The sequence below is a fragment of the Hermetia illucens genome, chromosome 3 (genome assembly GCF_905115235.1).
Source record: "Hermetia illucens chromosome 3, iHerIll2.2.curated.20191125, whole genome shotgun sequence".
In the NCBI taxonomy this organism is placed as follows: domain Eukaryota; kingdom Metazoa; phylum Arthropoda; class Insecta; order Diptera; family Stratiomyidae; genus Hermetia; species Hermetia illucens.
The window spans coordinates 115,144,035-115,160,254 of record NC_051851.1 but is presented as its reverse complement, the minus strand read 5'-3'; the positions used below and the strand labels follow the sequence as shown (position 1 = coordinate 115,160,254).

At 35.9% G+C, this 16,220-nt stretch overlaps 1 protein-coding gene across 2 annotated transcripts in view; it reads left to right on the top strand.

Moving 5' to 3' along the window:
• Nucleotides 1–16,220, top strand: part of LOC119650713 (RNA pseudouridylate synthase domain-containing protein 2) — a 484,992-nt gene that overhangs the window by 448,421 nt on the left and 20,351 nt on the right. For both annotated transcript variants that reach the window (XM_038053723.1, XM_038053722.1), the window contains 3 exons: nucleotides 8,397–8,484; nucleotides 8,585–8,807; nucleotides 13,251–13,338. In XM_038053723.1, the coding sequence (XP_037909651.1) occupies nucleotides 8,397–8,484; nucleotides 8,585–8,807; nucleotides 13,251–13,338 (399 nt within the window). The remainder of the gene's footprint in view (nucleotides 1–8,396; nucleotides 8,485–8,584; nucleotides 8,808–13,250; nucleotides 13,339–16,220) is intronic.

Genomic DNA, 16,220 nt, shown 5'->3' with positions numbered 1-16,220 from the left:
TTTTTGTTGGTGCGGTTACACTTAACAGCCAAAGTTTAAAAAAAATTCTGTTCATTCGAAGCGAAAACATTTTGATTGTTCATTCTAAAATTATAATAATTTCGTCTACTAGGTTGCCAAGACAGTTTAGATTATAACACATTGAAAACGGGCTTTGTACACTTAGGAAATGAAGAGATTTTCAGGAATTACAAAGGGAGCGAAAATCTAAAACTTTTGAAGCAGAACGCATGTCTGCAATTTTGTTTTTTTGAAAAGCTATTTTGATAATTTTAACTGATTTATATGGTTTTGATGTGGTGAATCCAAAAATGAATTCTGTTTTACCGTAGCACGTCACGTTTATTGACAAATTGGATCTGTTATTTTCAAATATATTACTCGAAAGAGATATAAAATATTTTATGTTTGCATATTTTATACCTCTTTCATATTTTATACCCCTTTCGAGCTAACCAATGAAACTGATTCAGATTCCAACCGAAAATGAATCAGGGGCCGAAGAAAGTTGGCGTGATGAATAAGAAAAGCAAATCAAAACAAGGAGGATATGGTGGTTATGAATTACATAGTAATAGGCTTTTACTTAAAACTTACCAAATGAAACAGAAACTATTTTATTCATTAAAAATCCTAAGAGTATCATTATTTCAAAAGCCTTACTTAAAATTTAAATTGATCACAGTTTTTTTCTTTGTTAAATGACCTTTGCATTTTTTTAGTTGTAAATTAACATTTACAGAAAGAAAGAAATGTCAAATAAAGTAAAATAGAAATTGAATTACTACAAAATTTTTGCAAAATTCAATTTTTTTCCCATTGTGATATTTTCTGATCCTTGAATATATTCAGGGACCAAAAGGCGGTAATCGTGAATGTTGAATGCTAACTTTCCGATTTGCGAGGAGTATCATATTCCAGGTTGAAACCTGGTTTGGATGATTTGGGCTTGCCTAATTCGCATCGGCTTTATTACAATAATGATTAATTAAATAAAATAGTCAAAGGGTTTTCACCAATATGACACTCCTCATTTCAATGAATTCAATGGTTGAGTTGAGGAGCGAATTAGATGATCAAATGACGTTAATTTTTCGGTTAAGCATTCCTGTAAGGAGTTGAAACCAAATACGGGGAGTAATTGATGGATTGACACATTTGCGACTTCCGCATCATTAACGTTTACAGTCTCAACGTTTTCTTCACTTTTTGTATTCCAATTTTTTTGAAGGTGAAGTTTAATGGAATGTAAAATCACTTTCGAATTTCTGCATGATCCGGCGAACGATTCGCTTACCAATCTGGTCGTATGAAGCATAAAATGAGCCAACGACAATGTGGAATATTAACATATTCTGTGATACTAATGCTGATGTTCATGGAAATTGTCACAACTTAAGAGCAAACATCTGTCGTCTGAAATACTCGTATTCCCAATTTTTTCTTGATGTGAATATGCCGGTAGTAACCTCACTATTGAATGATAATGGACGACCACCGATGGTAAATTGCATAGCTTGTTTCCTCTGTAACCTTATGACTGGGTTCCGATGCTTTTGCTGCGGAGAAAAATATGGACAGATTACAAAGCTTACAATGCTGTTGAAATTGATATTCGAAAATGAAAGGCCAATGTGAATTTAACTCTTCCTTTTCTTGCGGTCGGATAATAGGGTAATTTCGGTACTTTTACTTTTCTTCTGTTTAATGTCAACACGGTTAATTTCATACCTTTCAGTATCAAGTTTTCATAGTTAAGTGTCCGCTTGGTAAATTTGAGCAAATACGAAAACAAATAGTGGCCACTGTTGAAACCGGCGGGAAATGGACGCGGTTTGAGGTCTCATCCTGAAGAAACCCAATTAACCAGATAATTGAATAAGCGCTATTATATCGTGAATAGCCATCAGGGTTATGTAGTTCCTTTGCTGCTGTTGAGCAACACACACGAGTCTTCCCATATGTGGTTTCTCTTGGGCTTGCACCTATGCCACTGTACGTTGTTATACTAAGTTGGATACCATTTTCGTATGTTCGTTTTATTTGTTTTCAAAATCATTTGATTTAGAACAAATATCGAACAGGAATAATGTAGCTTGAGAAATATGAACAAAAAGCATTCTTACAATGTAACAAAAGAAAAAATGGAATAAATATTGTGACCATTGTGGGCACTCAAAGTTTTTTACTAATAAATTAGATAGATAATAGAACAAAATATATTAAATTGAACAAGTCGGGAAACCGGAAGCTTGACACTTCAGGTATAAAAAGTTTTGTGTTTCCCTATGTGAGGAGCATAACGTAGTTCTCCATTGGCTTATAGCATTGACCCGAGATATTGAAATCGTTCAGTTCTGGGCAGGTTACTGCCATTGCCAGAACTGAGCAATTTAAGTAACCCGAAGGGCAGGTTACTGCCATTGCCAGAACTCAGCGATTTAAAAATCTCGAGTCAACGCTATCAGCCAATGGAGAACTGCGTCATGAAATTGTTTCACGCATTAATGCAACCTGGATGAAGTGGCATTCCCCAACTGGTGTTCTTTGTGATCGACGTATCAGCGCACGTCCCAAATCTAAAATTTACTGCAATGTCGTCCGTCTGCCACTCTCTATAGTTCTGAGTGTTGGCCGTCTATAAAGGGTAATGAACGGCGTCTTGCGGTAATGGGGACGAAGATGTGGCATTGCACTGGTGGCGTGACACGTTTTGATTACATCTAAAATGAGAATATCCGCGATCGATATGGGTTTGCATCGATCGTGGAAAAACTGCAAGAGAGGCGTTTTCGATGGTGTGGTCACGTAATTCACGCTAATGAGAATTCAACAACCAGTATTGATCAGAACATCGAAAGCAATGGTAAGCAACCAAAAAGCCGGGCAAAACAATGGTGGCTTGATACGCTGGATGGGGATTTAAAGGTCTCGCGATTACATCCTGATCAGGCATTTGATAAAATAAAATGATGAAACCGATCATCACGAGCGGACCCCGCTTGTGAACTGAAGGCTGAAGAAAAAGAAAAAGATGTGAGGAGCGACGAGTGCACGACAGCTCCGTGTAATATAGCTAAAAATTCCATTGCCCTCTATTTTCTAGAAAGCGATTTAAATAAATCATTTGATGGAAAGCCCTATGTTGATAATGGTCAACCTCACACGCTTCACGCTCTCAGTTTAATATTATTAGCGAATGAAAACTATTTAACCAACATCAAATATAAAAAAGGGCTAGAGAGAATTAGATTCTTCTTGAATGGAATTTTAATATTTCACTCGAATTTCAATTATTCTAGTTAATTATGACGTCAGCATCTTATTTGTATGGCTTAGAATGCTGTTAATTAGCACGAAATTGATAAGTTTGAACTGCTATAACTTTCCCACTAATAGTTGGATTTTCATGAAACCTGGCATGTGTATGCACGAAGCTGTCCTCTATGTCGGTGCAAAATTTAGTACACTTAGGATGAACTTAAGGGGGAATGGGACATCTCTCGAAGATTAGATTTCACATAAGTGTTTTACACAAAACCTTAAAAGGGCTGCAGATAAATAGATTCTTCATAAATGTGACTTTAATATTCCACGCGAATGTCAATTATTCCGGGTAACTATGACGTCAGCATCTGATTTGCATGGCTTTGGAAGCAGTAAACTCGCTCGAAATTGCTAAGTTTGAACTGCTATAACTTTGGCGTTAATTGCCTGATTTCGATGAAATTTAGCACGTAATATTGTTTCTTATGCTGGTACAAAATTCGGAAGTCCTAGGATGAATTTAAGGGGGGTTTTTCAGTAAATTTCTAAAAAGTAGTAATATACTATTAGTAAGTTTATTTGAGCAGATACCGGAATGGGACATATTTTGAGGCCTAGATTTCATCTAGGCGCACCACCCTGATTTTTTTTCGGATTTTTAGGTTGGGTAGTTTCCGAAAATGAGTCCTGTCTCACTTCAAATGCGTACATTTTGACTCCTTACTCACGCACTTTGCAATTTATGGCAAAACTAATGTCAGTTTCGAAAGTACAAATCGAGACCTTTCATTTGATACCCTACACAACTATATCCGGTGAAAAAAATTTTTGAATCCCCCCTTTGCATGTATGGGGAGCCCCGCTTTAAACTCCACCTAAATTTATGCCACTCGCTGTATGCGTGGGATTTCATAGTTCCCATCTGTCCACCAAATTTCGTTCTGATCGGATTAGCCGTTTTGGAGAAAAATGCGTGTGACAGACAGACAGACAGACAGACATTGAATCGATTTTAATAAGGTTTTGTTTTACACAAAACCTTAAAAATGATATGTAATTTGTCGGGAAATGATCAAAAACTCGACAAAGTTAACTGTGTCTTGTTGACGAAAACAAGAAAAAAGTAAAAGGAATATCCTAACCTAATTCTGCACTTTATATCTTAAAAAACTAGTTCTGAACTTATAGCTTTGATTAGAATCAGTACTTCTTAGAACCGTGTATACAAATTTAAACTTAAATCTAATATAAAAATATTGCTCTCTTCTCAGCTTAAAATTTAAATTTATTCTTAAGGCTAATACAAAAAAAATACAATTTATTCATCTTATATCTAATAAATTGAATAATATGTGTATTTAATGAATGAACAGCGAAATGAACACAATACAATATAATATAATATCTAACAGCCGGAGGTGAAAGCAACATCCGTATAATATTCACAAAACTACCAGTACCAGGACTTCTCCTGTTCATCCCGCTTAACATCCATTGTTTTCGCTTTGGAGTATCTCAAGTAGAATCCCGGAGCCCCGACAGTCAAGTTCCGGGGATATTCTATCTTCTTGTCGGCGACTCGCCTATATATATATATATATGAACCGTTCCTATTCAGATACACGAAATCTTCGGGAGGAATGAAGCCTGTCTTCCTGTAAGTTTTCTCGAAATACCCGCCTTTTGGGTAGAACGGCTGCGAAACCTGAAACCTGAACCGAATCGCAACCAAATCAATCTAACGATAACTGTGTCGATTCTCTGCACAGGAGCTGCTGTATACAGCACCTCATTAGTTACATAATGTTCATAATATGGCAAAGCAGTTCCCTTAAAAGACCCTTATGTGAAGCGTTTATAATAAAGTTAAATCGTTAAATGCCCCAGGATACCCAGTATCCCAAGTATTTTTGTTCTACTGCATATGCACTAACATATTTATCTTAGTTTATAATTTACTTATTATGGTATTAAGGCGTTTTGATCCCCAAAAAGGGGTTTTCAAAATTTTCCTGTATTCCATTCCATTTCATTTATATTCCACAACCAATATACCAATCGATTAAACAGCTTTTCAGGAGTAAGAAAAAAATTAGGTGAACTAAACAAGTCTAGTTAATGAATTAAACACCATTAGAACTTAGAAACGCTTTTACGATAAAAAAAACTAACTTTATTTTTTTATTTTATAAAATTCTCTTCATCAATTTTAAATTAAGTGAAAAAATTAAGTTAAATTTTCATTTCGATCATATGAAAACTTCTCGAGTTCTACTGCTCGCCGATTTTGAAAATGTGGTTTCGAGAAAAATACGTTTGCAGTTTATAAGCGCTATAAATTTTCGAAATCATAAGGATTTTTTTTAACTTAACTCTGCAATTCCATCAATATGCCATTGTCCTTCCGCAGCCAGATTTTGTTCTTCCAGTTGTTATCCGGTTGCTGTAATACTGCGCCGATCCTCTTTGCCATATTGGGGGTTTATCGGCTTCAATGTGGTTTTCTTCTTAGGGGTTACTCCAGAAAAACTAATATTCAAGATATTTCTCATTCGTTTTTATATGAAAACCTTATTAATTATAATTTATCGTATTTGAAGCCAATAAAAAAGTCGAATAAAAAATTCCCAAACAAATATAACCCATTAATTAATATCACGTGTTTTCTTGGAAAACTTGAATTTTTAACCCAATTCCCCTAAGAGAAGGGAATAGGTATAAAGGAAGAAGAAATAGAACCTTGCTCTTTAAACCCGTTGGAGAATTGTAAACATTCCCTTTAAAAATGTATGACCCCTCAAAATAGAGGTCATGGAGGGAGAAGTTCTTTCTCTAACCCCTTTTCAAAGTGTAGATCCAATTTGACCGTCACGATATGAAAATACCCTTGCCTTTTTCGGAGTCATAACTTTTTAAGGACGGCTTTCATTATTCCCGTATTGAATAGATATAGCCAGTATTTCGACGACATTGTCGTGGGGTTCAGGTGATAATACACAACACTGCATTGTTTAGTGTTGTGAGTTCTGCACGTTGTAAGGTCTTACTGCATGGGCACTCTGTGTTGTATGCCGCTGTTGTGCACCTGCACAGTATTTTTTGGAGTAGGATAGGTGAATTCGTTTACACACTAATTGTTGGATTTCCGCAACGGTACGGCGTAGGACTACGAACTAAAGACCTCACTGTCATTAAAGAACTAGCATGGAACTGTTTGACGCATTACTTCGGGCTATCCCTCCCCCTCTCAGCTTAGGGAGTCTTCAAGTCAGGCAATTTCTTTAACCAACGGGAAGGGGGAGGAGGAAGGTAGTTGTTAGTTCGAGTAAATACTTGCCAATCGACCCGTCTGCTGGTCGAGCTCAATTTTCTTGGAAAAATGTCTTTAAACTTTGGAAAACACCAAGTGCTGTAAATAAAGTGTCAGAAATTAATATTGTGGAGGTCTTTTCCATGAACTTATATATACTTAATACTAAATATACAATATACAAGCGCAATGCTGACCACATTGCCTCCCACAGTGTACTGTGGTGTACCGTTACGGTCTTGAATGAAGTGCTCTAACACACTTCAAGGCCCTGATCCAATATGGATTGTTGCGCCAACGATTATTATTATTATACAATATACGATCAATACTCCCGTATCTTCAACATCACTTCCGTAGAAAGGAAAGGTAATAAAAGCGGCAACCCGACTTTCTTTTTCCAGGTTAATCTGAAAGTAATTAACACCGCCATAGTATAAATTCTATATATACTCTATATACCTTAATTCTGATTTGCGGTTATTTCTGTCTTCGCCTGGATCGTGGGATATCAGTTTTTCCCAGAATTCCTATCCGTTTCAGCATCCGTTTGTGATAATAGTACCCCTTGGAAACTGGAGAATGGCGTTACTGTCATATTATCAAATAAATTTGTTGTAGAATTATTATACGCTTTCTTGTCATCGTAGAAATACGTTATAGATAGAGTTTAAAGCCGATGATAAACATCAACGGAAAGATTGCAGACTTTGTCCGAATGTAACTCGTTCCAGGTTAACACCAATCATACGTATTATTATCAGTTGATTCTCCAACTGGGTTCCGTTTTCAACTCGTAGTGAAGAAGGCTATTCGGATTACTTTTATGCACTTTCAGGTACAGACTAAACAAATAATTTTATTTCTTTTGTAAATAACGAATTCTAAATCCGATTTCTAAACATAAAATCGCCTTCTTATTTCAATAATGTATTTGCATCACAATCGAATTTTTTTTCATTACAATAAATCAAAAATGAATTGTACGGATTAAAAATGAATAAATTCCTGAAGAAGTTTTATGTTAAGACTTGACAGGAAAGTATGAAATTATGCAAATGGATATTACCCTTTAGAATGATACTTAATTTTCATCGCCTGGAAAACGACGACAACTCATAGATATTTCAATGAAGGGATGAATATTCAAAGAATTGGTTCTTTGTTGGATGGCAATGATAGGACTAGACACATTTTGCTCCCTCTGACAAGCAAAGCAAAAAATCAAGTGTGGTGTTTAGGAACTAATGCGTTAAAAATACGGTTTTCACTTGAAAATATCATTGAAGGAAATCTGATGTCAAGGAACATAAATTTAGAGCCAGTGTATTGCAAGGAAGTACTATGTAGTACCCATCATCTAGAATAGAGTCAGCATTTGGTTTTCCAATTGAAAACGCTTAGAGTAATGTGCTTATTGGAATATTTCCATTAAAGATGTCGGCATTTCAGGAACGCTAAAATTTGGTGGGTTTGTTTATGCCTGTATTGCCTTTCATCCACATCTATGCTGTAAATTCATCGATGGAAACGGTAGTAATCATTCTCAAAACTAAATATGCAATGTTCGCCCGATAATCAAATTGGTTTGCTCATTCAACTCGTTTGAATTTAGGGTCTATCGATTTCCCAGATGTTCTCCTTCAGAGACCCAATGCTAATCATAGTTTCACCATTCAGTCCCTGCAAGGCATCCCGTTGCCTTTGTGTTGTGCCGAAAATTTGTTGGCCTCATCAGTCTAAATGCTCGATTAATTCTCTTTATCGACAAATTATTTGCTCTGATGTTCTCACTGATGATTTGATTGGTTCGTTTCAGGCAAAACTCGAAACAAAAGCGCTAAAAGCAAAACGTCCTGGTTTCACAGATGAACGGTATCACGAAACTTCGTATTATATTGAAAATGGTAAGTAAATGAGGAACTCTAAAAAAGTTTACTTCCCAAGGATGCTTATCGAACTATCTGAAAGCCGAACTACACACACGTGTTTTTCTGTTATTAATAGGCCTTCGAAAAGTTTACCCATATTACTTTACGTTTACCACGTTTACAAAGGGACGATGGGTAGGAGAGAAGATTTTAGATGTATTCGCACGGGAGTTCCGGGCACATCCTGCGGAGGAATACGAGCGGTGTATAATGGCGGGAACTTTAACCGTTAACTACGAAAAAGTGCCAACAGATTATCGACTCAAACACAATGATCTTTTAGCAAATGTAGTTCATAGGTAAGTACCCTTTTGCTAAATCAATCCTTTACATTAATGCTGATTCTGAACCACAAATTTGAGTGAATGTGTTTGACTTGCATTGAAACAATATTTCTGCAAAGTTGTTAGGCGTGACGCATTCAGAGTTTTACTTGATAAGCTAGAGTACAGCAAATTGGTGCAGATGCCGTAATGTCAAGCAGAATAAAAAGTTGGACTTTAACCACGCAAACTAGTAGTGCACATAAAACTATCTTAAAATATGACAAATTCCTTGTTCTATACTATTCGCTCAGCAACTACCAGGAAAGGATGTGAATTAGGCAAGTTATGGAAAAAATAAGTTCCGTTTTAAGAAAAGATAAAAAGTCGATGAGATCGTAAGTTTTTTTTTCACGATTATGAAACGAAACCTACTTGCGAAACCCATTTGAATGGTTTGAAATATAAAATATATGTACGAGTATGTTGGCAATGAAATAGTTAATATTTTCCATGCCTTTTGTTTAATAATTTTAGGCATTGTATTAAATGTAGTGGCTGGAACGATTTTCCAACTTTTTTTTTATTCATCTAAAATAAAAATACGTTTTTCGTGAAAGACCATTCCACATAGGTATTTTGTATTAACCAGTGTTGTTATTTAGCGAAAAAATATTTTTTGACTTTCAGTAACTTTAGATAGTATAAACTTACTTACATTTCTTGGTCTTAGTCTGTTCGGATCCGCTGTAAAGTGATTTCTCGAACTCAACCAAGATGAAACTTGGAGGAGCATAGCAACCATCTTTGCAAATGTCGTCTGTTTGCACTAACGCAAAGTTAGTTGTTGATCGCCTCAAACGATTCCGTATGCCTAGGTTGCCGCATGCCAATAACTCCTTTCTACCTTTCGAATTAGTCGCTCACACATCATTGTCAATGTCTCTATGGGGTTCGATTATTAGGACAATTTGCATTTCCGATTGAAAATCCTCTGCAAGAGTAAATCCTCGGTGATGTTTAATTGAATTAACTTCACTCGCCTTTTTGGATTTAACAAACTTGCTACAATTTCCGCGTCGGTATATGCGATATATCGAATCAAGTAGAATTACGAAATTTAACTATGTCCAAGACCTTGTATTCTGCCTTCAGTGGTAGCCGCATGGTTTCCATTTGTGTGCCACCATATGCATTGCTAAGATGTATAATAGATACTTCTTATATGTTCTGTAGCCCGAACTGCTCCGTTAAGATAAAATAGATTCCTACCTTGGATTTGACTTTTTGAGGGCGAAGGGCGATCTCATGTTTGTAAGCACATTGTCCCCATATAAAGTTACCTGCGAAAGTCTTGAGCGCAGCTCTGCCCGGACGTGTTTAGCGACAATATGCGATCTTCTTTTTGGTTCCCCCCGTCCCTGTTGATATCTGATGGAAGTCAGCTTTCTCCATTCTTAATATGCTGACATACTGACCGTGCTTGAGATGAAAATTGCTTCTTATTCTCAGCTTTTTTGCGTCGAACTTGTTCCAATTGTCGTTATTTCGTTTGGACGTCGTTGGCTTTGTTGGTAGCACTTGGACATTTGGCCCTACTTCCCTATGTTTTTTTCGCACTTCAGTAGGTGTGCAGTTGGATGTATCTCATATTGACTGTGTTTTAGAGTCATTTTATGTTACCTTTTCCTCCTCTGTGAAAAAACACCAAAAATAAAAGCCTCAGTGTTCCTGGCTAAATCTTTTTTGATGGTAAGCATGCTGGGGATTAGACCAGAGGCGGCTTACCACGCAATGTCCAATCATATTCGAACATCCAATCATTTTTGAACATTCTTGAAAGAAGATCGAAGTTTCATTATGGAAAAGTCAGTTCTTTAAAATGCTCCAGGCTATGCCTTGATCACTTTTCCGATGATCAAAAACCTGCCACTAAAATCCATCAAACTGCTATACTGCTGGAATACTGAAAAAACGCAACACTGAAAAATATGGAAATCAATCAAATGAACTCGGTCAAACCGATGAACCATCCATCCATCATATCAAAAATCCTAGTATACAGCAATTAAGATTTAGAGAATGGCACCACGCAATAAAGCAAGTTCGCCGGACTGTACCAGAAACAAGGGACGCTTTTGAAGGGAGAAGTATAATAGTAACAAGCGGTATTGCTAGATGTGGCGCAAGCACTCGACAAGGTTTGACACTCGGACGTTATTTATAGAATCAAATACTTCCTCCTTGGTTTGTAATTGGTAAAATAGTGTTGTATTTAACAAAATGCAAATTCCAGGTGAAATACAAAGATTTTCTCACCGAACAATATAAGATCAAAGCAGGAAATTTTCGGGCGCATTATTGTGCAAAAGGCGCGAGCTGTCATTTTCACGGTACTGCGGCCTAACGCGGCGAATACGCGGCAACAAATGCTACCGTACTTGAGGTTTGGGTAATTTTTCATCATTCGGCTATTTGTATAGAACGAAGCGAGCATAAACCTTTCTAAGTCCTAATTTTTCGGTCGAAACGTAATGAAGTGTAAGTCTTAATATGTATCGCAACGAAGATTTTCGCCGACTTTTTAAAAATTCATGCATAATTTCAATGTTGCTTGACCGCGAAACTTTTCTGACCGGGCTGTCCTCTCGATCTTCTTTGATTGGTTTAAACCACCCATGGACTCTGGCACCAGATAAACAATTTTCACCATACACGTTGTTTTGTTTCATTAGAAACTTTATCAGGTTTAAAACAAAATTTACTATTCGCTCTTTGTTGGAATTTCATTTTTCGACCGATGTTATAAATACGCTGTCGCTTATAAAGCAATAACTAATTATCTGTTGGTAATTAAATGTTGACAGAACGTCAATGAAGGATCTACCCTTCCAGCTCCTATTCCTTCAAAAGATGGCGTCACTATAAATAGAGATTTTGAAAAAGGGTCGTTTACTTTGCGACAGACCTTATATAATTTGTGGACCTGAGATAGTTGACTGTAACAACAGAGAAGACGGAGGGAGCTAGTTGGCTGTTCCTACTCCTTTTTTGGGCTATACTTTCAGAACTATTTTAAATTTCAATCTGAGATTTTTTCAACCCATCATACTGTAGTATACTTTGGAAACGTTGCCTTCCTCTTTATGCATTGAGTTTATACTGTTTTCTGTAAAACTTCGTTTTCCTAATTAGATTTAGATTAATCAAAGAAATAAAGTGAAATACGAAAAAAATGTTTAAAAAACCCTCAACAGTGGGAATATGCTTTTCGTTTATTATTTTGAAGAATTGAAATCTAATTTATCAAATTTTCTAATGACATAATTTTAAATAGGAATTATACCACAGCCTTCCTATTGTAAAAATATAGAATGGTGATCGCGGAAACTTATTTTTCTCTTAGGTCTACTGAAAAAGTAGAACACTTCTCAATTGTTTCTTTAATTTTTAATCTCCCGCCAAGTACATATAATATATATTTGACCTCTAGAAAATGGAAGTTTTGAACTATGCTTTAATTTCAATCGCAAGTCACGTTGTATACGTAGGGACATAATCGTTTCACATCAAAGCTATTGCGTCTTGAATGAAATCATTATGTGAATGCACAACTTGGATCTACTCTCAATTAATATTTCTTAGCCTTTTTTATTTTACATTTTCTTTCCAAGAAAGTTGAGTAACGCTCCATCCTACTTTCCACTTTCTCGTTTTGCTTCGAAATTGCGGTCAGGAGAAAAGTGTTTGTGTCACATGACAAACAGAGGAATAAAAACTGGCAAACATAATGTTCCCCGAGTCCCAACAATTTCCCAGATTGCCGACCCAGTGGATTGGCTGACATAATCGATTACCAATTGACAAAAGGTCACCGCCATACAATAAACAAACATAGAGCAATGAAGCGATGGGGGTGCTTGGGAATAAAGGAATACGGAATACAATAGCATTCAGAAATGTTTCATCTGCTATTCATATCTTTGACTGCATCATAGGATAAACTAGAATTTTTCAAATGAATTGCCAAAAGCGATAGACAGCTCGGATCTCGTGGAAAATGTGCGACATTTTATTTTAATAAAAAGCTCTGAAAGGGCAACTAAACTTATGTTGATTTTTCAAGAAAGTATTTGCATTTCACATCGTTTTCCTGGTAGTAGCTGACCAAGCATATGGACAGTGAATGATAACTGGCTCTGCCGTAGTTCTTGCACGATATAATCCAGCTTAGACTTTCTTCTAGTACCGAGGCAGATAAACTAAACACTTGTATGTAGTAACGTTTTTCCCCATTTGCATTTTCATACAGAAATAATTGTTATATAGCCACTAATATTTCATGAAATGATTTAACAAAGTTAAGTAACCTAATCAAACCTTCCAGGCATTTCTAGCGTAAAAAAGTTCTGTGTCTACAATAAGAATACTGATGAACACATAAACAAAAAATTCTCATTTAATGTGTATATTTTGCAGACATGAAGTTCCAGTCACTAGTCAACCAATCACAATAGTGCATATGGACGATGATATTGTGGTTGTTAATAAACCAGCATCAATACCAGTAAGTGGCTTAAATGACCGCCATTCTTATTATCTCTCCTATGAAAATGAAAAACTACTGTAAACATTTCAAAGAACAAGGACGTTTTATGTATATTCATTTTGATCCCTCCTATTTCTATTAAATCCACTTCAATGCTATCTTGAAATTAGTACATATTTAACTTTTCGATTTTAATCTGCTGTTTATATCCTGACTTTGAAGCTAACACTTTTTTTATGTATTTAGATGATGTAGATAGAATTGGTAAAATAAGAATTGCTTCTGAACAGTAAGTTTGTACTTAATTAAGGAACAGGCTAACACCCGAAAAGTTTTGGCTTCAAAGTTAATTTAACTTTCTTCTTCCTGTTACTCTAGAAATATCTTTAAATCATAAGGGCTTCATAGACTCAATGTCGTGAATAGTATAATTGCCACAACGTTAAAATCGCGATTTATGATGTTTGAAATTGCACTGTTCATTCGTTTGTTAAAAAGATATTCTTCACTTGGTGAGGTAATATCCGCCTGCTACAAGTCTTCCAATTACCTAAATGTAAATGAAGCTCCAAAAAAGGGCACAGTTGATTTTTTTATTAGAAACTAGCAACAAGGTGCAAATTCTATATTTTTCATTTAAATTAACATTTTCATTTATGTGAAACTAATTCCAACGATATTCAGGTTATGAAACTCTGATCCATAATAAAATTTTGCTTGTAATTTACGTAATTTGCTGGATATGCGTTTGTGTGGGGATTTTATTTGTTAAAAATTTGAAATGGTGCACAAATCACGAACTGAACGTATCTTTATTCAGCATTTTCGTCGACACAGAAAATACGAGTGTTTGGATGAATCTATAGGCACTCAAAGTTATAATTTATAATTTGAGTGAGCTCTCACCAAAAAGTTCAACTGGACGTGGATGATTTCTGATAGTGACTAGTTTAATCCAATATATATATAAATACAGGCCTACAATACAAGGAAACACGCAATTATTGCTCACTTTCATTCTGTGTGCCGCATTCAATTTAAAAACCTAATCTCCCTCTTGGAGAAATATAAAAGAACACCACTCGGGCAGACTTGGTTTTGACTTCAAAAGAAACTGGGCTTGGGATTGCTATGGATAAATATGCAGATATATCTTGAAGAGCCCTTCATCTTCACATTGTTTCCCAGAAGAGGAGCTGCTGACTACACAGTGTTACGCATGGATGTACATAGTTACGTACACACTTAACTTGTTAAGAGACTCGCTCAAATCTACCACCAAAAGTCTTCGTCGGAACAATAATTGTAAAGATATATACAAACTGGGGACATATTGTGGTTATTTTATTGCAAGCAGCTTAAGTACTCCAGCTGAGAAAAGGCCTCGATTTTGTCTAAAAACTTAAGAAGGGAATAAGCAGGCATTTAAATCTGCTCAAGGATGCTTGTGAGCTAGGAAACAGAAATCCTCGGAACATAACAATAGGTTGACTGTAGGGAAAATCGGTTGTTGTCGTCACAGTTCTGCATAATAAGTAAGGGTTGGTTGTCGACTAGCAGAGATGATGACGGTGATGATAATATAAATTCAAAACACTGAATTTTCCACAGCTTCTTAAAGTATCCGCTTAATAAATTGGTTGTTAAATGTACAAGCGATGACAGCTTTCATGGTGAAATCTTAATTCAAGCGTGTAATTTTTGTCGTTGCAAATTCTTCCTTTAAAATCACATAAAGAATAAGATTCCCTACCATAAAATTGTTAACTTGATTCTGTGTTTATTAAAGTTCACTTAGTGACATATATGTATATTAATCTAAATCGAAATTAATTTCCGAAGCGCATTCTCCTCCTGCACGCAGAATGCATCTAACTAATCCTGAACAAATGTCGGCTCACCAGGACTTCCCGAATGTTCAAAGCTCTTTCGGCTTATGCAACTCCTGTTTAGGCAGACATCGTATCATTCATTGCCTCGTATATGCTCCTGTTTATTACTAGAATATTCTCGGGCTGACACAAGTTTGTATATGTTTGCATCCCTATCGTCGTTTTACAGGTCGAGTTCTGTGAATCAAGTTTGACTATTGATGGAATACCATTACGCAATGGAATATTGAGGAACATTAAAGACCACCAATTGAATTTTAAGGGCCCACCATTTCTATTGAAATTTGATGTTATCGATTTCAACCCATGGATTTACATATACGCATATGCATTTTAATTACTTGAGGAAAACTTCTGGACACACAAAGAGCGAATGGGACTAAATTTTTCTGTTCTGACAATATATGTAAATTGGTACTTTAGCTAACTTGCACTAGTATCACATTTCTGCCAAATGAAGGTACACTAAGGAAGCTTTTCTGCAAGGAAAAGCAGAGGTTCATATGAAGTTTAATTGGAGCGTACTCTCTTCTGGAATTTGTGTATTATATACCATCCTTACTTTTAAATTATTTTTTTTCATATTTTCACTGTATTTAGAGTATAAACATCGGCCCCTTTTTGGCTTATTATTGTGTGGAGCATCACTGCAATTTCCTTAATATTAAATTTGAAGTTATGCAAATCTATCACCTAATCCCAGACTAAAATATAAGGTACCGCCGTTCATATGAATTGAAACTCCGACAGTCTACTAACGATTCGCGCACTATAATGTCACATGTCATTGTCCTAACCGTACATGTACAACATTCGGCAGCCGATATTAACAGATTTGAATATTGTTTCACTTAAGCATATGCACTTTTCATAGTTCCAAGTGGAAATCAGTTTTCCAGGCCCAAGGACACGAAATGCACAGCGTATCATATCACAAATATATTCGCATCGTCAATACACAATGAGAATATTTAAAACCTAAGTCGCCAGAATTATTTTGTTTTTATA